Source organism: Ahaetulla prasina, chromosome 10 (assembly GCF_028640845.1).
Source record: "Ahaetulla prasina isolate Xishuangbanna chromosome 10, ASM2864084v1, whole genome shotgun sequence".
Classification (NCBI taxonomy): Eukaryota; Metazoa; Chordata; class Lepidosauria; order Squamata; family Colubridae; genus Ahaetulla; species Ahaetulla prasina.
Genome location: NC_080548.1, coordinates 10,277,615 through 10,299,986, shown reverse-complemented (window position 1 = coordinate 10,299,986; position 22,372 = coordinate 10,277,615). Strand labels below are relative to the sequence as shown.

Below are 22,372 nucleotides of genomic sequence, written 5' to 3'. Positions count from 1 at the left end.
GAACTTTAGTCTCCTGCCTATGTCTCATTCCCAGGGAATCTCTGCTCTTGGGAGGAACCTGACACAGTTAACAGCAGATGAAAACAGAAAAATCATTTTAGGTATCTATCTCAGCTTAGCACTCACTGAATAGGCAGCACCTCAGCCAATCGTATATTGTTTCATTGTACATGCACCTTCACTGACCTATCGTGTATGTATCCCCTTGCATGAATTATAATAAAAGGGAGCTTTGGATTTGACTCTGGGCTCTCATCCCGAGGAAGAACACGTGTTTGACTCTTATATCATGAGAGACCACCACAAGTTCATTGTTATTCCTTAGAAATAGATGCTATATTCTGTTAATTCTTTAAAAAGCTTGTAGTTTAGGACTATGAATCTCGACTGGAAATAGCTAACAAAAACCAGTCATCATCCTGAGGAAGGATGCAATCATGTGACTGGGAATATTAAAATAGCCATAAACGCAAGGATAGGTTGCAAGTATTCCCCCCCCCCGCCCCGAGTGTTGTAACTTCAGTTGTAACCAGGGGTAGTCAACCTTTTTATACCTACCGCCCACTTTTGTATCTCCGTTAGTAGTAAAAATTTTAACTGCCCACCGGTTCCACAATAATGCGCTGTGTATCGTCTGCGACGCCTCTCGCCCATTGTGGATTGGGTTGTGGGGGGGCACCGGCTACCAGCTCTGCTTGCCTGTTACAGCTGGGTGGTGTGGGGGAAGATGCTCGAGCTATTCTGGGACGAGGCTCTTTTGTTTGTGGTCGCACTATAGCGCCATTTAGTTTCACTTATGTAACGTGAGCTAAACTTATGCGCGGGTGATACAAATAGTATATTTTCAGAAATTTAAATTGTCATGGGGAATTTTATGAAAACCTGATGAAAATGTTTTGAAATAATGCTATGAATTTTTTTTAAAAAGTCAATTAAATAAAAAAAAAAGGAAAGTGCTTCAGTATCGGACAAAACCCCTACCGCCCACCATGAAAGCTGGAATGCCCACTAGTGGGTGGTAGGGACCAGGTTGACTACCACTGCTCTAAACAAATGGATGTAAATTGAGGATCACCTGCACTCCCAATAATTCAATTCCCTTTATTGCTCTATTGAACAGTTGTTCAAGTTTACATAATGGAGGGTTCAGCCAAAACCGAACCCCATTTTACTGCTTCACTAACGGGAGCTAATCCAGCATCTCTGCTTGTGCTTGACTTGGGCCTCCAGTTTTGCAAAAGAGCACCCTTGCACCCCAGGAAATGTGGGGTTCATTTCCCAAGCCCCAGGACTGTGCTATGCAGAACCCCCCCCCCCGTTTTTCTTCGCACAAAGCTCTTGCAGAGACCCATCTCTTTCCCCACTCCAAACAAGAATTCCTCTGGGATATTTGGAAGGGTAGAATATCATTCTACAGGAGATGGCCTAAGTCAGGGATCTCCAACCTTGGTCCCTTTAAGACTTGTGGACTTCAACTCCCAGAGTTCCTCAGCCAGCTTTACTGTTGGAGTTGAAGTCCACAAGTCTTAAAGGGACCAAGGTTGGAGACCCCTGGCCTAAGTAATTCCCTTCTTGTCGGGTTCTGAAAGCAAACAAGACAATTTCTTAAAGGGAAGGATAAAGAATGCAGGTAGATCTCAATCACAACCGAGCACAAAATTTCTGTCGCTAAGTGAGAAAATTAAGTGCCCCATTTTGCCACCTTTCTTGCCAATTGTAAGCAAATCAGTTGTTCAATTAAGTGAATCTAACCTCTCCATTGACTGTCGGGTCACAAAAGGGGATCATGTGTCCTGGGCGATCCTCAAAACACGAACTAGTTGCCAAGCATCTGAATTTTGTTCATGTGACTTTGGGGATGCGGCAACAGATGTGTGAAAAATTCATAAGTCACTTTTTCCAGTGCGGTTGTAACTTTGGTCACTAAATAAATGGCATTAAGTCGACCTTAGACTGCTGGTTTGTCTATAACTAGTTTGTCACACTTCTGATGGCTTCCCCTGATCTGTGCTTAGATGATCTCTGTGCACATTTCTGTGCAATTATTGCACCAGTTGACTTTCTTTTGGCAAGTGCCAGAAAACCATGTTTGCTGATGAAACCAATACGCATCTGACATTCAACTGCACATTCATGTAACTACATGGTAAAGGGGAAGACATCTGTGTGGGCATGCCGGAAGCATTAATTTATATTTATGTGTATCTATTTTATTATATTGTAAGCTGCCCAGAGTTGCCTTGAGCCGCAAGGTGGGCGGGCATATAAATATAATACATAAAATATACACGTGTGTATTTTAAAAACACCTAAAAAATTCCATGCAATTCAAATTGGGAAATTTATTGGAAAAGTCACAGCTCTGCCACATCTCTTCTTCCATTCAAGCTTGCAATTATTTGCCTTAATATATAAAATGTGGAGTATCTGTTTAAAAATGATGGACGTGGGGAGTGAAGGGAAGTTAAAGATTACAGAAATATAACGTGAGGGCAGGTTACTTAGAAAAGACTGGCTTGCTTTTACACTGTTTTCTGCATTTTCCCAAATACACCAGTGGTTTGGTTACAGGAGGCAGGAGACGGAACGATCAAGTATACAACAGCGAAAGAGAAGACTACTTTCTGATTTTATTGTTAACCTTTGTTACTGTTAGAAAGAATACCCCAAACACACACACGCACACACGCACACATACATACAACAAAAGGCTTTGTTCAATGCTGGAGAGACCAACAGGGCGTTTTCTTTTTTCTTTTGCTTTTTTTTTTTTTAAGAACGCTTTAGAAATTTGGTGAATGGACAAAACCGCTAATAAAAACATACAATTTTTTTCCTGTTTTTTTTTTCTTTTAAAAAATAGTTTCAAATTTTCAAAGCCATCTTTTGGAGACCGAGAAAAAAAAATGTCTTCGGCTTGAGGAAGGGGTGAAATGGACTTGGCTAAGCCTATGCACCCTGCGTTTTGATAAAGGGGATTTTTTTTTTCCTACCCAGAGGAAGGAGGGGAGGGGGAGGCAAAGCCAAGCCACCCAAATTCTCTTTCAGATTTGGAATCTGATTTCTATGCCTTTTTTTTTTTTAAATGAAAAGCGACGGTACACAAATCATGCTGAGGATTAACAATGCCTTGTTTAAATCAACCAGTGAGTGGGGATAATGCAAACGACAAAACATCTTGAAGGCCTCCGACCTTCCAACTCTCCTGGATTTGTAAAAGTAATTTATAAATGAGTGAATAGTCGCTGCCTAGGCCAGTTAAAGAGGGGGGAAAAAAACCCCAGGGAGATGGGGATGCAATTTCTCAGGAACCACTTTTGAATATCTTGCTCTTAAGAAAAGCACTCAAGTGGTTTTGGAGGGCTGAGGACCAAACCCTATTTGTCTGCATGGGGCGGCTGAGTATGTGTGCGCGAGTTCATTCAGAAATGAGTCATTTCCTCATGGCTGAGGTGGTCTGGCTAAACTTGATTTGCTCCTGCTGCCCGGGTTTTTCAGAAGCCAGAAAAGGTGATGGCAGCCCACTAAGTTCCCCTCCCCCCTTTGCTTCAGCTTCTGGCCGAGTCAAGTCTTTTTGAACAACCCAACATTTTTTTCCTAAAAAGAACCCCCCCAAAAAATTATAAAAGGGGAGAGGGCAAGGAAGGGATCTGGCGTGTATGTTACAGATGAAGGCATTCCCATGGGCTTCCGTCTCACTACGTTCTGCTTGGCGTCCTATAGCAAGTGTTAGGCGACACCTCCCCCACCATGCATGGGTGGGTGGCAGCTACACTGCAAAGTCACCCGGGGTGTGTGTGTGTGTGTGTGTGTGTGTGTCTAAATCTAGCTTCCTTTGCTTCCATGGTTAGGAGGGAAGGATGTACACCACTGCTTTCCTTTTTTTTTAAGAAAACACATCCATAATTGTTTTTTTTATTCCACTACAAGCACCACTTGGGAGGCAGGGAGAGGGGAAGAGACAGGTCTCCAGTTCATCTTCGTCGAGCGTTTTCACGAGTGTTTGCAGCCACTGAAAGCTCTCCAGTGTTCCTGCATCTTCGGCCACTTTCCATCCTTCGAGTCTCATTTTGCAACCTTTTGCAGCTCCCGCTGTGCCTTCGGAGGGGTTGTTTGTGTGTGTTTGTGTGTGTGTGTGTGTGTTGTGTGTGTGTTTGTGTGTGTGTGTGTGTGTGTGTGTGACATGAGTGAAGGCCGGGTGCAATTCAGTTCGGTGCTTTTTTGCAAGATACCATGGAAAGGGAAGGAAACCAAACCAAAACAAACAAACAAACAAAAGAGAGAACCTCCCCTTCGCCCAAGTTTAGTCCGAAAGCTCCGGATCCGAGTCCTCCGGTTTAACTTTGGCAAGTTCTTCGTGCACTTCCCTTACCATGAGGATGCGCGTTAACATGATGTCCAAAGTCCCAGGATCTATTGGCATAGTGGAATACCACATTGGGCTATTGGGGACGCATGAACGTTCTGGCTGGAGGTAAAAGACGTCGCTCCTCTGCTTCACGCTTTCAGAACTGGGTGGGGAAAGAAAAGGGGCACGGTTGAGGGGGCCGGGTTTGGGATCTCTCCTCTGAGAAAAAACGAGCCCGAAGGTGTAGCATCACTCACCACTTTGACAAGTAGAATTCATAGAGCCGAACTGGGCATCTCAAGGGATTGTCAGTGTTCTCAACCATCTCTACTGCTTCTTCGCCCTCGTGACGTTTCCTTTTGCCCACTAATTTATCTGGAGGTGGAAAAGGAAGATCAGAGATGGAAAATGGGACACAAAGGCCAAATAAATCCCCAACCCAACAGCAGGACGGACAACCAGTGAAAAAGTTTTTCATTTTCGAGCCCAACGTTCCTTGTGGAATGCTACACAACAGCTGCAGATGAAATAGAAATGCCGGGCCTGGACGGCTGAGACTGCGTAGTTACATGATTGTTTCTACCCTGTAACCCAGACCTGGTCATTTTATGGCTCTGAGCCACACCTGGCCCTTTGCCTGGCCCTGTCCGCGTGAGGTCAATCGGAAATTAGAAACTAAAGGTAAATAAGCATGCCACAGGGTGGGAGGAGAAACCGAGTCAAGCTCAGTTCTGAGCAGTTGCTGTGCGCTCCTTCAGTCAGCTGTGGGAAGATGAGGAAAGCGCTTTTTGGTGCCTGCGCAGGTTCATCCCTCACCTGGAGCAGCCCGAGGTGGTCAAGGTGGCATGGTCATTGCTTGAGGGAACCTGTGCTTGGCCACCCACTGCCACCTCGAAGTGCGGCCTTGCAGGCAAGTGGATGGAACGCAGCCAGGAGCTCTTGATTCAGCCCTCCACAAGTGTCTCAGTTCCTCATCTGGCCCCTGAGGAAAAAAACTGCCCACCCCTGCTGTAACCACAAAACGTCCTGCCCAAAGCAAGTTAGCTGCTCAGGGAGATGCCTGGAGGTTGCATCTTGCCTGGCAATTTGTTTTATTGAGATGCAATCATGAAGGTCATTTGCTTAATACCCAACCATTTGCACTGCTATTCCGGTGGATTAAAATGGCCATTCCCTACCATTCTACTGGAAACACAATAAAAACCAAAGGAAATGAAATAAATCCCCCAGTTGGAAAAGCAAAAAGATAACCAGGCTCCAGAGGTGCGGCCTTGCCCCTCTCCCCATTAAAGCATGTTGATCTGCATGCTATGCTAAGGAGGCAGCATTAGCTAAGCAGAGAACTCTGCATTTTTTAAAAGAAAAAATGGGAAGAAAACTGAACGAAGGCTATGATATTACCTAACTGGCTTTCACTACCTATTTCTGATTACTTCTCTCACCACAGTCCTGGGACATAACATTGTACTGGAGGAACCAAGATTATTCCTGTCTACCTCCTGCAAGAAATTGGAAGCAAATGTTCCAATATTCCCTATAAGTATTTTCAAAAAGAGAGGCTGACCTTCATCCTAGGGCCTGAATGCTTAATCCAAAAGAGGGCTGGAAAAAAGTTAAGGAAACGGGCGGGGAGGGGGGGAGAGGAATGAAAGTACCATACTTTTCTGAGTATAAGACACACTTCCCCCCGCTTCAAAAGAGGATGTAAATGTTGGTGCATCTTATAGACCAAATACAGCCATTTTTGGTGTCCCAACACCCACTCCCCAGGCGCGGACACGCAGAGGGTTTGGAAGGCCTGCAGAGTACTCCTGGGGGGCAGGGAGGGCAAAAACCAGATGCACAGAAGCCAAAAGTTTTTTTTTCTTGTTTTCCTCTTTGAAATCTTGGCGCGTCTTTTTCTCCGGTGCATCTTAATAGTCCAAAAAATTATGGTAATGGTTGTTATCACTCTCCTCCTGGTCAATGGATTTTTGGGCTTCCCAGTAAATGGCAGCTGGCTGGTAACGTTGGCCTCAGAAGCTAAGCAGGGCCCAATCTGGTTAGTGCTTGAATGGGTGACTGGGAAGAAATCCCAGGGCTGGAGGTTGGTCAATTAACACTCTCTGGGAAAATGCAAGAAGGATCGGTTTACCCACCTGGCTCTAGGTCCTGCTTTTGGAAAGGTGGGAAGAAGCGTAAGTAAGTCAGCTTTGTGTTGTATTTCAGAGTCCGGGTGCGTCGCATGACGTGGGCAAAGGACAGCTTCATGTGCTCGGTGACATTCTTGAGCTGGAAGTATTTGGTGTTAAAAAAAAGCAGCGTGTTCAAGAGCACAATGGGGGAATAGGCGCCCAGCTGCTTACACTCCCATAAGTGCTCCTCTTCGATCCTTGAAAACATGTAACCTGCAGATTTGAGTGAGGAAACAACAACAACAACAACAAAAGTCATTTCAGCCGGATCAAATCAAAGACGTAGGTCTGGAATTAAGCGCCATTCCCCCTTCAAAGATATTTGCTCCCTTTTCAAAAGGGGCCACCAACAAACAGCCTTTTACTAACCGAACAAATTGCCAAGCTTACCGTTTGGAAGTATTGTAGGCTCCCAGATTTTCAACAGTTTTGTAAGTTCAATCATAAACCTGGAGTAGGGCTCAGTAAAAATGTTATCTATTCTACCGTTCTCAAATAAGTACTGCAAAGGAGAAGAAAAAAAGAAAGAAAAAATGACTATGTTTCTAAAGAAATGTAGAGACAGAGCCTCTGGCCTAGCAACAGGTCCAGTTCTTTCATCCCATCTTAATACAACCACCTTCGGTACTTTGAAGGGTTTGGAAAGTAGCCAGAAAATACAAGTCCTCATAGGATTGAGGTGCTCCCACTAGCCATATTTTCAAGCATGATCTCAAGTATTCCTTCAGGTATAATGTACAAGTGAAAAGCCAGGTCCATATGAGAATACATTTCTTGCTGAATGGCACCTATTTTAAAATCTAGTCATCCTCAAACTGAAATCAACCCCACTGAAATCAATGGAATCAATTTTGAAATCAACCCCATTGGCCAGCAGAAAAGCTGCAAGGGATATAATTCAAACTGGGTTTCTTAGGTAAGGCGGAGGTGAGAGAGCAAGCCATTTTCTGAGTTCTGGACATCTGTTTAAGTAAATCAGTAAATAACTCGAAATCTGGAATATAGCCACCTCACCTCCACAAATAAAAGTTGTTCCTACTTTAACCATCTTGTATGAAAATGATAGAAACAATGGCATTTCAGAGAAGTGATGTAGACCCTATATCTGTATTTTCTTTCCTACCCAATCAGCAGTGGGCTCTTTTAAATTTTATTGACATAAAGGTGTTGCCATCATGTGTGTATGGTTTATAATGATTTTATGCTTTGATAGAGGATTATCTAATGGTGGCCATAAAGAAATATTGGGGGAAAAAACAAAACAGAACAAACATCAGTGATCAGTGCAAAACACTGGAAGTATGGTAAATACCACAATTGAGCCTAGAATGTTTTTCTGTTGCTAAGCAAGACATTTGTTAAGTGAGTTTTGCCCCATTTTACGACCTATTTTGCCACAATTGTTAAGTGAAACACTGCAGTTGTTAAGTTAGTAATACGGTTGTTAAATGAATCTTGATTCCCCACTGTTTGTCAGAAGGTCGCAAAACCCAGGGAAACTGAAACCGTCATAAATATGAATCAGTTGCTAAGCATCCAAATTTTGATCATGTGACCGTGGAAATGCTGTAATGATCACAAATCAGTTTCCATGACCGCTGTTAACTCGGAACAGTAACCTAATGAATGGTTGTAAGTTGAGAACTACCTGTAAATGCCTATTCCTCAAACTTTGAACTATTACAACTGCCCACTGGAGCCTGGTGCGGATGCAAGTTTTGCTTTTTGAACTCTTGCTTTGCTTGTACGCTCAAGCCAGGGATGCTGTCAAGCTTGTCCCTGTTTTCTCCAGCCAAATCTGCAGCCAGCTTGCACAGGCAAAGAAAAGAGCAAAAATCCACAGGGAGTTTTGACCTGCCTTCTTCTTTTCCCAAGAAAGCCGGATCAGGTTTTTTAAGAAGAGGTTTTCTTTGAAAGTAGACTGGATCGCCTTAAAGGAGTCCATCCCACTGCTTGAGTACTCCTGCCCCATAATAACTTTCCCCGTGTTTTAAGGTAAAGGTATACAAACCTTTCCTTGACTAAAAGGCAGCCTTGATTTTTTTGGCATGCCAAAAATAGTGGGAAGGACCAGGATAAAAGTCTGATTTGATTTGATTTGACTTACATTTAAGGATAATTAAATTAAGTATAGTGAACATTTAAGTTATTCTTCAGGCAGTTGCTGAATCTTTCTTTTTGCACATTCAACATTATAGCACCCAAAGTGCCCGGGGCATGGATGGGGTCCATGGGCAATCTTAGCTAAGCAAGCGGCTTATAGATGTGTTAAAGTAGTACATATGTGGACCTGAGGTATTCAGACTTGTGGAGTCCTTGGTGCTCCCTGAATTGGTAATCAAAATGGTAATTCCAACTGATGATGGAGGAACTACCAAGGACAAAAGCATATCCCCACTAACATGGCAGGGCAAGCTACTGTATGTAAACGGGGATCAAACGCCACACTTACTCCCAACGATGATGTGATCAACCCTGAACCACAAATATTCTTTCCTATATTCAGAATTATGGGCCAGCAAGAGGGGAGAGCTGTTTTTGCATGTAAAAGCTAGAACCTAAAAACAGATTGATAACAAGGGAGGTTCATAAAAGCCCAGCCTAATTAATAAGCCCATCTGCCATTTCTATATACTTCTTCCTGTTACTCCTTGAAGGTCAAAGACATGTGACTCCAGAAAAATGGATGTAAAGAAGAAAAATAACCTGCTGAATTCCAAGGCACAGGTATAAGATGCTGTCGGGATCATACTTTTCGCCGTTTGGTCGCCGCACCTCCTGGATGAATTGGCACAAGCCGAAACTCAGCTCCGAAAAGGAACACGAGAGGATGTCCTCTTTGAGCTTCACAGACCGAACTGTAGGAAGGAGAAGCACTGTCAGAAGGAGATGGTTCTCAGCTCAGCCCTTTGGGGGGATTTCCAGGGTTAATTAGCAATAGCAGCAGGAGAGTCCGCAGAGATGGGGCCAAACAAAAAAAGGAATCAGCATGGCAGCCACAATCACACAATCAAAGCCACACCTAAAAGAAAAGGGGGCAGGGCTTCGATCAGATGATTGTGGCTGCCATCTTGACTTTCTTTCAACCCCATCCCTGAATAAGAGATAAGTCAAGGAATATATCACTTGTATATAGCAGTGTTGGCCAGTGGTGAAATCTTCCCTGGTTTGCCACCAGTTCAGTTCCCGCACATGCACGGTGCATGCCAAATGCATGCTGTGCACGCATGCAGTGTGTGCCAAACACACGCTGTGCGTGCGCATGTATAGTGCGCGCCAAACGCGTGCTTCACGCAGAAAAAGGAGGCTTGGGAAGGTAAGTAGAACAGCGAGGGGGGAACAGCAATGCCACGCGATTTAGATTCGCTAGAAAGCAGGATTTCCTGCTTTCTAGCAAATTTAAATCGCGCAACATAGCTGATCATCGGAAATACCTGTTCGGACAAACTGGCAGGTTTTTTTTACTACTGGTTCGCCCGAACTGGTAGCTTTTATCACTACCAGTTCGCCTGAACCGGTGCTAACCGGTAGCATTTCACCCCTAGTGTTGGCGAACCTTTTTGGCATGCGCGCACATGCTGGAAACCGGAGGAGCAGCCGCCCGGTGCGCATGCATCCACACCGACCACCTGGACTTTTGGTTTCTGGTGTGCATGTGTGTGCGAAGACCGCCTGGTCTTCTGTCCAAAGCCAAGCTTATTTATCTCCACCATTGAACCCCAAACCTTAAACAAAGATAACTAAACTAAACAAAAAGGGGTTACCTCCAAATTTCAGGTCTCCTTGATCTTCCTGCGTGTTTTTCCACTGGATCCAGTTCTTCCAGGCATTCACCCCATACATGTATTTGAGACTCGTCCCAGAAACAGAACAGCCTGGATATGAGCTCTGAACCAGGATTCGGGGTTCGACAGATACGATGGACTTCTTTCTGCCCTGAAGGAAGGCAAGTAAAGAAAAAAAAAATGGTTTGTCCTCTGTAAAAAGTTGTGCTGTTTGACTATTAGAGGTAGTCCTCACCTTACAACCACAGTAGGGATCAGAAAATTTGTCATTAAGGGGTGCAGTTAAGCAAATCAGTTGTTAAATAAGATATGGTTTAACTTTAATCTTAGACTGTCTACTCTCAATTTATATTGATATATTGACCATCAATTGTGTTGTAAATGTTGTACCTTGATGAAGGTATCTTTTCTTTTATGTACACTGAGAGCATATGCACCAAGACAAATTCCTTGTGTGTCCAATCACACTTGGCCAATAAAAATTCTATTCTATTCTATTCTCTCAATCTCACCCCATTCCTAAGAGGTCTGTAAGGGGCGTGTACAAGCGCATCAATGTGCCTACAGCCCTGTCCTATTGTCCCCATTTATTCGTATCCATTTCATGTATTTATAATCATCTTTATAGTATATCTGTTATCTTATACATGTTTGATGAAATAAATAAATAAATAAATAAAATAAAATATCACACAACAGTGACTTGCAACCTTGTCTGCTGGCTTCCCCGTTGACTTTTGCTCATTGGAAGCTGACTGAGAAGGTTGCAAATGGTGATTACGTGACTGCAGGATGCTGCAACTATTATAAATCACTGTTGCTGACACAGGCTGAAATCAATCTAAGACATGCCAGCCTGACTGCAGCGTTTTCTCAGGGAAAATGGAAGAAAACCTCTCCTAAGGATATTCTATGTCACTGGAGACTGCTGAAATTTGAAGGTAGCAGGGCTTCAGTTCCCAGATTTCTGATTTCATGAATGAACCCAGAATTCCTAGGAGTTAAAGTCCACGCATCTTCAAGTTACCGAGACTGAGAAACTTACTGCTGGTAAAAGTAGGACTTCATTCAGCACCCTGACCTGCCACCGTTAACCCATTTGCAAATCATCTTTGATTTTCTGGTTTTAGGGATAAACAAGGAATCCAACAAGGGATAAACAAGGAATCCTCTCGCTTGGATTACTGTAATGCTCTCTACATGGGGCTTCCCTTGAAGTGCACTCGGAGGCTTCAGTTAGTCCAGAATGCAGCTGCGCGGGTTATAGAGGGAGCTACGTGTAGCTCCCATGTAACACCGCTCCTGCGCAGACTGCACTGGCTGCCTGTGGCCTTCCGGGTGCACTTTAAGGTGTTGGTTATGACCTTTAAAGCGCTCCATGGCTTAGGGCCTGGGTACTTACGGGACCGCCTGCTGTTACCACACGCCTCCCACCGACCTGTACGCTCCCACAGAGAGGGACTTCTCAGGGTGCCGTCCGCCAAACAATGTCGGCTGGCGGCCCCCAGGCGAAGGGCCTTCTCTGTGGGGGCTCCCACACTCTGGAACGAGCTTCCCCCGGGTTTACGCCAAATACCTGACCTTCGGACATTTCGTCGCGAACTCAAGACTCATCTTTTTATCCGCGCGGGGCTGGCTTAAATTGGGCTTTTAATGTTATATTTATTAATTTTAAATGGGGTTTTAGTATGGTAAATTTTAATCTCTGGGCTAATTTAAATAAGTTTTTTAAATCGTATTTTAAACTTGTATATTGTATTGTCGGTCTTATTATGCCTGTACACCGCCCTGAGTCCTTCGGGAGAAGGGCGGTATAAAAATCAAATCAAATAAAATAAATAAAAATAAATGTTTCTTACCCGTCTTTTTGGTTGCGGAAAACCGTCTCTATGTCTCCGTCTTGCTCGTGCCCGTGAATGAAGACCTAGCCCTTTGCTGATGGGGTCAAAGGAATCTAATTTTGAAACAAAGGGACAGATTTAACGGCAAAGTAGCAGTTAGGGCTGATCTTCAATAATGAGGCAAATCAGAAATTACTCTGCAAGTGGTGCAGAGATTCAAAGGCTGCGGCCCAGGTGTTGATGCCACACTTTCATATGCATGGAGCATTTTCTTCCAAAGTTGACCAACCTGATGGGAAGTCAGCCTCCAGGTCCTGCTCCAGTTCGCCTTTGGAGAACTGTTTTGGTTCAGGCTCAGGCTCAGGCACTGTACTGGAGCGTAACGCATAGTGATTCAGCTCATCCTCCCAGCTGTGGGGAGTTGACACTGCTTCCGATTCCAGGTCCCCGCTGTACGTGCTGCCCTGGTCTGAAATTGCAAAGGAAAGAAGGTGAATGCAGAAGGAGTTGGGGAAGGCTAAGAAGCAGGTCCAACAAAGGCCCATTAGAAAACGGGGCCTTAAAGAAACCATGTCCAAGCCTGGCAACTTTTAAACTTGTGGACTTCAACTCCCAAAATTTCCCAAGCAGCAAAGTTCTGGAAAATTCTGGGAGTTCTGTCTGGGAAATTCTGGGAGTTGAAGTCCAAAGGTCTTAAAGTCACCAAGGTTGGACATCCCTACTGATGATCAAGGTTATTACTTTACACAACTTTCAAACTGTGTATGCAGGTGTTTGTATGTATGTGTGTGTTCTAATCTCGATAACTATTTTGGTAAGAAAAAAGCTTCTTCTTGTGTTCAGTTGAAATTTGCCTTTGTGTTGATCTGATTTACAGGCTCACCTTTTTCAAATATTTTGGGGTCCAGAAACAGCTCATGCTCAGATGTTTGAGAGCCTGAAATAAGATGGAAAGACCAAGATAAACCAATACAGCTAAAACAAATTAATATCAGCAAAATTCCAGAACCTAGTTAATGCTATATATAACAGATTTATTCTAAAGGGACCCACAATGTGTCTAAGTCACTGTCCATGGAACAGCCCAAAGCACAGATTACAGTAGAGAGAAGTTCCCCGAGGATGGGCTCCAGCACTAAATTCAAAAGCTCAGAAGACTAAATCTTGGATCCTGGTGACCAACCGAGAATGGTTCCTGCAACATTATCCTGGGACACGTATATTTGCCTTCCTTTGTTCTCTAAGACAAAATCCACCTACCTCCTTGAGAGTGTTCCTTGTCTTTATCTTCGGCAACCATTTCTGCCATCTGGAGAAGATCGGCCTCAAAAGGACTAGCCGAGTTCTTTTTAACGTCTGGAATGGCTTCTCTTGTTTTGTCAGTGCTCTCTGGGGCAGGCGGCAAAAACATAGGAACCGGGACCTGGAGAGAAACACCAGCAACTTCTCTTATTTCTCAGAAGCTGTGAAGAATCATTTGTAATGAAGAGCCAGCTTCCCTTCTTAAGTCTGACCAATGCTGAAGAGAAAATCTATCCCTTAAGAAAAGTCAAGTGTCTCCATAATATTTAAGGCTACAATATAAGTGCAACCCATCCTTTGATTCATTGACAGCAGCCTTACCAAGCATCTTAGGCTTCTCAAGACAAGGAGACTGGGAGGGGCTACAATTAGATAGAAGACCAACTGCAAATTTCCAGAAGACCATCTAGTCCAAGGGTGATCCATTTGTCAGGCTCGAACCCAGAGATGAGACAGTGAGATTCCATTGAGTTCATTCCTTTATTTGTTTACACCTTATGTAAGGATATAATCTTGCCAAACTAAAGCTGCAACCTTTAAAGTTATTAAATGGCTCCTGAGAGATTCTAAGGTTAGGGTTATCCTGAATCTCTTCCCACCTCCCTCATCAAGTGTAGGACTGTGCAATCTCTTGATCCGTTTCTCTTTCATGCAAAAATCTACATTGGTCAAATCTCTCCTCTCCCCTCCACCCATAGATGCACATTTCATCATACCACGTGAGAGGGATAAGGACCACAAATGTCTAAAGTCACAGAAAGCCATTCAATCATGTGATATCAACTGAAAGGATGGGGCTGTTTCAGTCTACGGAGCTGGCGGTGAGTCACTTGACTGCAGGACACTGCAAACAACTGCAAATGCAGCCGTGTTGCCAAGTGCCCAAAGTTTGATCAGGTGACGGCACAAAGTGAGATTCAATCAAGTCCATTCCTTCAAAGTTTGGTTGAAACTTTGAATCCAGGTGCTTTGTAATTTTGAAGTTATTTAGCTTTGTTAAATGTCTGGTCATAAGTCAAGGGCCACCTGTAATCACAAGCGGTCATGTCATGGCACCGCACTTTGGCCAGGTAGAAGCCCACTCGTGCAATCCTTCCCTAGCACATCTTGGAAACCTGGCTCGAAGAAAAGGGCACCCGACACATCACTCACCGGGACTGGCATTCCCAGAGGGACTGGTGTGTACTGGGAGAAGAGATGAAGTGGGATTGGCACAAACACTGGTACAGGAACAGGCACCATAATGATTTTGGGTGGAACTTCCTCTTCCTCTTCTTTCCATTGCCGTGTTAAAAAGAAAAGGTGTGATTCTTGGGAGCAAAGCAGCTGTCCATTCATCTCTCTTAGCATGTAACATTATTGTTTTCTGTTAACTGTTATGGCTGTACCCAACTCACCATCCTGTTTGGTATACCTATTTGCTCATTGGCCTTCCCCCCCCCCCATATTGCCATTAATTCAAGATAAATCCCTGGTCGGCAAATGCAACAGATAACTCACTCTTAGGCAATGGAGGCTTATTGTCTTTATCTATGGCAACAGGACTCAGTCACTGCTGGGTTTCCTTTCTCAAAATCAGAACAACTTTTGGATTCTTAGAGATATTGTGCAATGTGGCGGCATTTCCCACCCAGGATTTTCTAAAGGTATTTACAATGGAGTTTTGTATCCCAGCCTCCTGTTCGCTTCTCCCTCCTCCCTGCCACGCTGCTGAACCTAAACAAGAATTGTGCTCAATTACACATTCTATCAATATTATTTTAGTATAGTGTTTCTCAACTTCAGAGATGTGTGGATTTCAACTCCCAGAATTCCCTCTGCCAGCATGCTTTAGATCAGAGGTCTCCAACCTTGGCAACATTACGACTTGTGGACTTCAAGTCCCAGAATTCTGGGAGTTGAAGTCCACAAGTCATACAGTTGCTAAGGTTGGAGACCCTCGCTTTAGATTGTCCCAATGCGTTGAAAGGTGATATGCACTGCTACTGAACCCTTCCCCCCTCCCTTGCAAGCTTAAGCAGCAATCAATCCATGTTTATTACTTACCGGTTTGGCATTCCTTATGCTGCGTATGAGGCTTGCAAGAAGTGGCCTTGGTCTGGGTTATGGGCTTGCACAGCAAGGCTTTGTTTTTGAGGAGCCGGGGTGGCTGTGAGGGTGGGAGCTTCAAAGCATCTGTCTGGGTACTTGCCTAGTTTCAAGTCAGAAAACAAGAGTCTGTTTGTTACACATCCTTAAAAGGGGGATATCTAGACAAGAGGAAGTACAGCCAGCAAGCCTCAGTTACTAATTTGTTCTGCCTCCTCCTCTTCCTTTCTAAGTCCATTCTAAGGACGCTTCCTGGTAGAATTACGCCTATGATTTTGTGTGTTGCTTTACTTTTTGGTAAAACACTTTAGTGTTTAAGATTGCATATTCCCCTGGGTATGAGGACCAGGAAGTGAGGTTTGTCTATTAATGGGATTAAGTCCTTATTATGTTATGAAGCGATTGTGATTTTATGCTCTTCCTTCTGTTCCTTAATCCTATGTTTGCTGCCTAGTCTGAGAGATGGGCAGCTATCTAAATTGAAATCTTAAACAAACATACAAAGTCACTTTCCAGGGAAGCTTGGGAATCGAAGCTAGCAAAGGAGTTTTTCCTCCCAGGTTATGTATGACAAGTATGTACAACGTAGCTTAATTTTGTGAATGCAGAAAGCACTGGCTGGTCATTATAACATTATAACATCACGATGTTATTCAAGTACAGGCAATCACAAAGAAAACGAGGGGAAAATCAATGCATGACATAGCGATGAAGTCAGAACATAAGTAGAAGTGTAAATTCATCAAGAGGTATTATTTTCAGGAAAACTTACATCACCAATTATTTTTGCTGTTACAGTAGGAACTGCACCTGTTAGGAGGAAACAAAAACAGGGGAAAAATGTCTTCCTTCCTTTTTAACATTAAAAGCAATTCTGGGCTACAGATCACAAAAGCACATTTATAGGTTTGCTTGCTCATTCAAACATTCTCATTCCGCACTGGCATTTCTCAACCGTGGCAACTTTAACCTTCAACTCCCAGAAGTCCAGACAGCTTAAAGTTGCCACGGTTGAGAGACACAGCTCCATACTGGAGCAATAGCATGTCAATGTGCACCCGGGGAAGCAACGTAACAGAGGGTGTGGGTTTCATAGGTAGAGGAGAAAAGATACATCCACTGCCTACCTTGCAAGACATTATTGGAGTTGGCTGTAGGCTGAGCAGCAGGCGTGCTGGCAAGAGACACCACATTTGCAATCACTGGGGTGGAGTCCTTCCTGAGAGATAAAGGGGGCCCTGCTGAAGATGTTGGTGTCATAGAAACATTTGCTGGGTGGAAAAGGAAAGGAAGTTGGAACATAGTTAATGACAGCAAGACTCTAGTCTTTATACATAGACATTAAAAAAGGCCTACTTAAATCTAACATAGAGATGAAATGTGTTTAGGGCATTCTATCGGAGTAGAAGGCATGGGGAATCTCTATCCCTAAGATAGATCTGTGGCGTTCTTTCAAATTAGCGATGTCTGTCTTTGTACGAACTGCATCTGAGATACAATCCTTTGTGAATACAGCTGAGAGATGGCGTGCTACTGCAACAGGCAGATAAGGCAACCATCCTCTCAGCTGAATCTCTTTAGGCTTGAGCATCACCCATCATCAAGGTCCGTCTTAATTTTAATACTTTGGAGTCAATACCATACCTAGAGTACATGGTAGCAATAGGGAGGTTTGCTGGCCAACGTATCGAAGTCAAGTGCAAAATGTGACACAGCATAACTGCAATGGATGCTATAGAAAATATGCTGTCTATTCCGGTGTTTCTCAACCATGACAATTTAAAACACGTGTAATCACAGGGCATGCTCACAGGAATCTAATACCCTTCCTCCATGTGGACCAGATTCGCTGTAACAGAGTAAGAGAGTTGGAAGGGACCTTGGAGTCTTCTAGTCCAACCTTCTGCTCAAACAGGGGAAACCTTATACCTGTGATGGTGAACCTATGGCACGCGTGCCACAGCTAGCATGCAGAACCCTCTCTGCGGGCACAGGAGCTGTCACCCAGGTCAGTTCTACTGTGCATGCGTGCGCGTGCTTCCCACCAGCCAGTTGATTTTTTTGGATGCGCAGGGGGCGAGGCACATGTCGGAGATGCATGAGGGGGTTGTGCATGCACGCACCGGGGGCGGAGAGAGCACAAGGGTGTGGCGTGCCTCCCCTCCAGCCCATTTTTTGGCCCAGGAGTCTTCCAGGCATCTCCATGCGGCCTGTTTTGGATGCCAGGTAAGTGCAGGGCCCACGCAGAGCCTGGGGAGGGCGAAAAATGGGCCTCCCGGAAGTTCTGGAAACGGGCCCATTTCTGGTTCTGGAGGGCCTCCAGAGCCCGGGGGAGGCCATTTCCACCGTCCTGGAGGCTCGAGGAGAGCCTCCGGAGCTTGGGGAGGGTGAAAATGCCCCCTCCCCCAGCAGTGCAGGAGGCCAAGTAGGCCAAGCCCACCATGGCCACGCTCAGCCAGCAACCGGTCAGAGAACTGTGCTAAAATTTTTGCATGCGCAAGGGGGGCAGGGGAGTCGCGTGCGCATGCGTGGGTGGTTGTGTGCACATGCACGAGGACATTGCATTATGGGTGTCAGCACATGCACGCACTGTCACGCACGCACGCCTGCCCTTTTGGCACACGAAGAGAAAAAGGTTAGCCATCACTGCCCTATACCATTTCAAATAGTTATCCAATCTCTTCTTAAAAACCTCCAGTGTGGGAGCCTGCTCTACAGTAGCTGCTCTAATGCCATCCGATACCTTTCTTTTACCTGCATTATTTGGAGGGGGTGGTGGTGGCGGTGGAGGGGGTGGCGGCGGTGGATCTGATGCACACTGCTGGTTGCAAAACATTAAAATGCAAAGCAAGTTGCAAAAATGTTTGATTTCACCCCGCCACTTCAGGGACTCGCTGAGTTTTCCCTGCCTTTTGCACCCATCACATTTGGACATCTACAGAGAAAAGGGAAGAGGCACAAGGCAACTTTTTAAACAACTGATTCTATTGTATGGTTTTCAGTTTTATACAATTTTGTTCATGCAAATTATCTGCCGTGACCCAGTCAAAAACACAAAAATATTTCTCCCTCTGATTTGGAATATATATTCATCCACTCACTCACCCATTCATTCATCCCAAGTCAGAATTCTTTCTTTTTCTCTGTCACATTTGGAAAATACGAGACTCAAGAATCCTAAATCAAGGGGACAATGAAGGTACCAGTAGGCCTAATTATATGTAACTGAATCATCTTTTCCCCATTCCATCTGATGACCCATTGGGAAGTACAGATCTCTCCATCACCTGCTGCTAGTAAACTGCTATCGGGCCTCTTTTTTTTTAATTTGCATTTATATCCCGCCCTTCTCCGAAGACTCAGGGCGGCTTGCACTATGTTAGCAATAGTCTTCATCCTCTGATGGGACTGACAATTAATCAGGACTGTGTGTTGTATATACGAAAGTAGATGGGTCCTTCTAGCGACGTAGATCTGCTTGTATAACCTCAGTCACAATCTTTGTTTATTATTGCCTTCTTCCTGTGTTTGTTTGCTTGCTAATTCCTGGTCCCTGTTCTGGACAGTCAGGCCAACCTTTGCTTAGCTGCCAAGTGCAAATAAGATCAGCCAGCTGCTAGCTGCTGAAATGTTATTTGTTGTTGTTAGTTGCGAAAGTTGTGTCTGACCCATCGCGACCCCATGGACAACATTCCCCCAGGCCTTCCTATCCTCTACCATCCTCTGGAGTCCATTTAAGCTCACGCCTACTGCTTCAGTGACTCCATCCAGCCACCTCACTCTCTGTTGTCCCTTTCTTCTTTTGCCCTCAATATTTCCCAGCATTAGGCTCTTCTCCAGTGAGTCCTTCCTTCTCATTAGGTGGCCAAATTATTTCAGTTTCATCTTCAGGATCTGGCCTTCTAAAGAGCAGTCAGGGTTGAACTCCTCTAGGACTGATCGGTTGGATCGCCTTGCAGTCCAAGGGACTCACAGGAGTCTTCTTCAGCACCAGAGTTCAAAGGCCTCAATTCTTTGGCGCTCAGCCTTTCTTATGGTCCAACTTTAAAATGTTATACAGCGATGTAATTCTCTATTATGCTTTGCAATCTTTACTTTGTGTTTAGTATGGAGCTACCAAATTGGAACAGTACACAGTGCTGAATAAATAAACAAAACATTCAAATTATTTCTATATATTATTACATACAAGTAGTCCTTGCTTAGTGAATGCCCTGTTTAGCAACCATTCGAAGTTATGACCGCAATGAATAGTAACTTTACACCCGGTCCTCCCACTCAAAACCACTGTGGCATCCTGTGGTCAGGTGATCACCATCTGTATGCTTCAAAACCAGATTACGACAAGCATAATCAATGGAAAAGCCGGTAGTAAAATCGCAAGTTATGATCACATGAAGTCTCACTTAATGTCTGTGGGTAAGCTGCTTAAAGACCACAGTGGAAATGAGCTTGTAAATCTGTCACGGTCATAGGATGTTTTGCTTAATGGCCAGAACACTTAGCAACAGAGTTGCAAGTCCCAACTGTAGTTGTTAAACGAGGACTACCTATATACCATAAGAGGTCATTATGCAACACTTGCATAATTATAGATTGAATATATAGAGGTAAAGCTGACCTAAAAATGATACATTCTAAGGCTCATTGACAACGCTTAAGGATGCAGTATTTTCTATCCCAATTAATTCACCGGTGATAACATACCCTACTGTGCTGAAGCACCATTCTTCTAAGAGGAAGAATTGATAGAAGACAGATTTGAAGAGTGCCAGGATAACTTACTTGATAAAACAAAACTGTGAACTTTGACATGCAATCTTCTGAGCAGAATTCCTCCACTTTGCCTCCAAAGTGATTCTGCACCAGTTTTGGAGAGGTCTGCAAACAGTAGCTGCACATTTTACAGTGATTCCCCCAACGTTTGGCTAAGTCGTGCTTGTAAAGCAACTTGCAGCCTAGAAAAAGAGCCAAGAATAACAAATGACAATGACTTAGAATTCTCCAACCATCTTCCCAATGTGTAACAATTTCAGAAGCAAACTCTTTTGCAACTTGAAAGTTAAAGCTTTTTATTTTACGCACGAGCATATACAGAAGAAATGATTAAAATTACCATTTCCACCACTGCCTATCTTGGCAACTGAATGCCAATTAGACCCATACTTTCTTACCTTCACTACAGAATGATTTATCAATGCCTGAAAATCGCACCGTTTCTTTAACAATCTTGTCAATTTTGCAGTATTCACACATTGACATGACACAGTTTATCTTTTTATATTCATCGCAACAGGTTTTGCCGCAAAACTGGAACATTCTGCCCTGCAATCAAGGGGGGAAAAATGGAGCCCAATTCAGAAAAGAACATGCCATTGTGTGCTTCTCTCAAAGAAACACAAGTTCACCCATTTCCATTTAAAAGACAAAAAACAAAAAAAAACCCAAAACCCCACACCGAGAACCTGCCAAGATCTGTCATTAATCAAGACTACCGGCTGCCATTTGAAGAGCTGCCAGTTTTATAATCTGCTCAGAAATGAAAATTCACAGCTGTCATTAAAAATCCATAGCGAAGGTCTTAAGAGCAGTACGGGATTAGTTAAAAAACAGGTGAGCAATGCCTGCTGAATCTCAGAAGACAGAATAGTGGTAAAAGAAGATTCCCAGCAGCTTGGGGGGCGGGGAGAAGAGTGCCGCTTGCCACTTTTGAGCTGCAAAACTCGCAGCCATGTCACCAGAGTCAACTCACCGCAAGACAATTCCATGCGGGGTAACTCAATGCAATGTTATCCCCCACTGTGTCTTCAACATTAATTCCACTGACAAAAATGGAGATAATGTCGAAGAGACAGTGGGGGATAACATTTATTGGATTAGGTATGGAGATTCTCAGTCATCCAGGTTCTGGTTATTCCCAAAGGTGCTTTTTCAAGAGGCAACTGGATTTTCTGGTTTTTCTTTGAAGACGTTTCGCTTCTCATCCAAGAAGCTTCTTGGATGAGAAGTGAAACATCTTCAAAGAAAAAACCAAAGTCCAGTTGCCTCTTGAAAAAGCATCTTTGGGACGATTGGATTAGGTGATTTCTTTTGGAATTATCCCACAATGAGTTGGATGCGGCGAGATGGCCACAATGAGTTGGTGATGGCAAATTGTCCTATACCCCATCCCCCAAGGAATTAATTACCTTATGGGTGAGAGGTTTGCAGAATAATTTTTTAATGTAGTTATAAGCACTTAGCAAAAGGAGACATTATGCAAATAGGAACAATCTGCGTTATTCACACAAGTCTCAAGCTTCACTTTTTGCTGGTGCAAACAATTTTATGGTTTAAGGGGGGGGGGGGAACTAAGCATGGAATACACACGACCTTGCCTGTCGCTAGGCTTCTTGTCCACAATTACAGCCCTCATGTGTCCGACGTCAAGTCATCTGTGAACAACAACAATGGCAGGTGCCAATTACCCTGTAGTCGAGCACTTCGGGCTTCGTTGCAAAGAGACGATTACAGTGTTGACACCTGAGCTTGGCGACGGTGCGGGAGACTTGCTGGGACTGGGCAGCCAGCCTCTGGAGGCCGGCTGCGGCTGAGCTGCTGACCGAGCTGGGAGAGACTGTTGAGGTAGTATTGCCCGCCGCAGAGACCGTCGCTCCTGAGGGAATGCTGACAATCACTTGGCCCTGCGACAAAGGCACCACGGAGGAGTTCATTCCCGTGGGCTTGTTGAACAAATTCTGGAAGGGACAAAGAGAGGATCCAATGCAGATTTGCACAATGAAGCCCTATCCTTGTCCAAATCACTTCCAATACTAACCAATTGAGACTTAAACA

General features: G+C 44.2%; 1 protein-coding gene across 4 annotated transcripts in view; it reads right to left on the bottom strand.

The window, feature by feature from the left end:
* Positions 1-2,610: 2,610 nt before the first annotated feature.
* ZMYM4 (zinc finger MYM-type containing 4) overlaps positions 2,611-22,372 on the bottom strand; it is a 52,577-nt gene continuing 32,815 nt past the window's right edge. For all 4 annotated transcript variants that reach the window (XM_058195676.1, XM_058195674.1, XM_058195673.1 and 1 more), the window contains 18 exons: positions 22,006-22,275; positions 20,713-20,863; positions 20,324-20,496; positions 18,293-18,473; positions 16,666-16,809; positions 16,311-16,348; positions 15,497-15,641; positions 14,603-14,724; positions 13,409-13,571; positions 13,032-13,085; positions 12,438-12,617; positions 12,167-12,261; positions 10,287-10,458; positions 9,229-9,380; positions 6,913-7,024; positions 6,487-6,735; positions 4,606-4,723; positions 2,611-4,511 (listed from right to left, as the gene is read on the bottom strand). In XM_058195676.1, the coding sequence (XP_058051659.1) occupies positions 4,304-4,511; positions 4,606-4,723; positions 6,487-6,735; positions 6,913-7,024; positions 9,229-9,380; positions 10,287-10,458; positions 12,167-12,261; positions 12,438-12,617; positions 13,032-13,085; positions 13,409-13,571; positions 14,603-14,724; positions 15,497-15,641; positions 16,311-16,348; positions 16,666-16,809; positions 18,293-18,473; positions 20,324-20,496; positions 20,713-20,863; positions 22,006-22,275 (2,727 nt within the window). In that variant the 3' untranslated portion in view covers positions 2,611-4,303. The remainder of the gene's footprint in view (positions 4,512-4,605; positions 4,724-6,486; positions 6,736-6,912; positions 7,025-9,228; positions 9,381-10,286; positions 10,459-12,166; positions 12,262-12,437; positions 12,618-13,031; positions 13,086-13,408; positions 13,572-14,602; positions 14,725-15,496; positions 15,642-16,310; positions 16,349-16,665; positions 16,810-18,292; positions 18,474-20,323; positions 20,497-20,712; positions 20,864-22,005; positions 22,276-22,372) is intronic.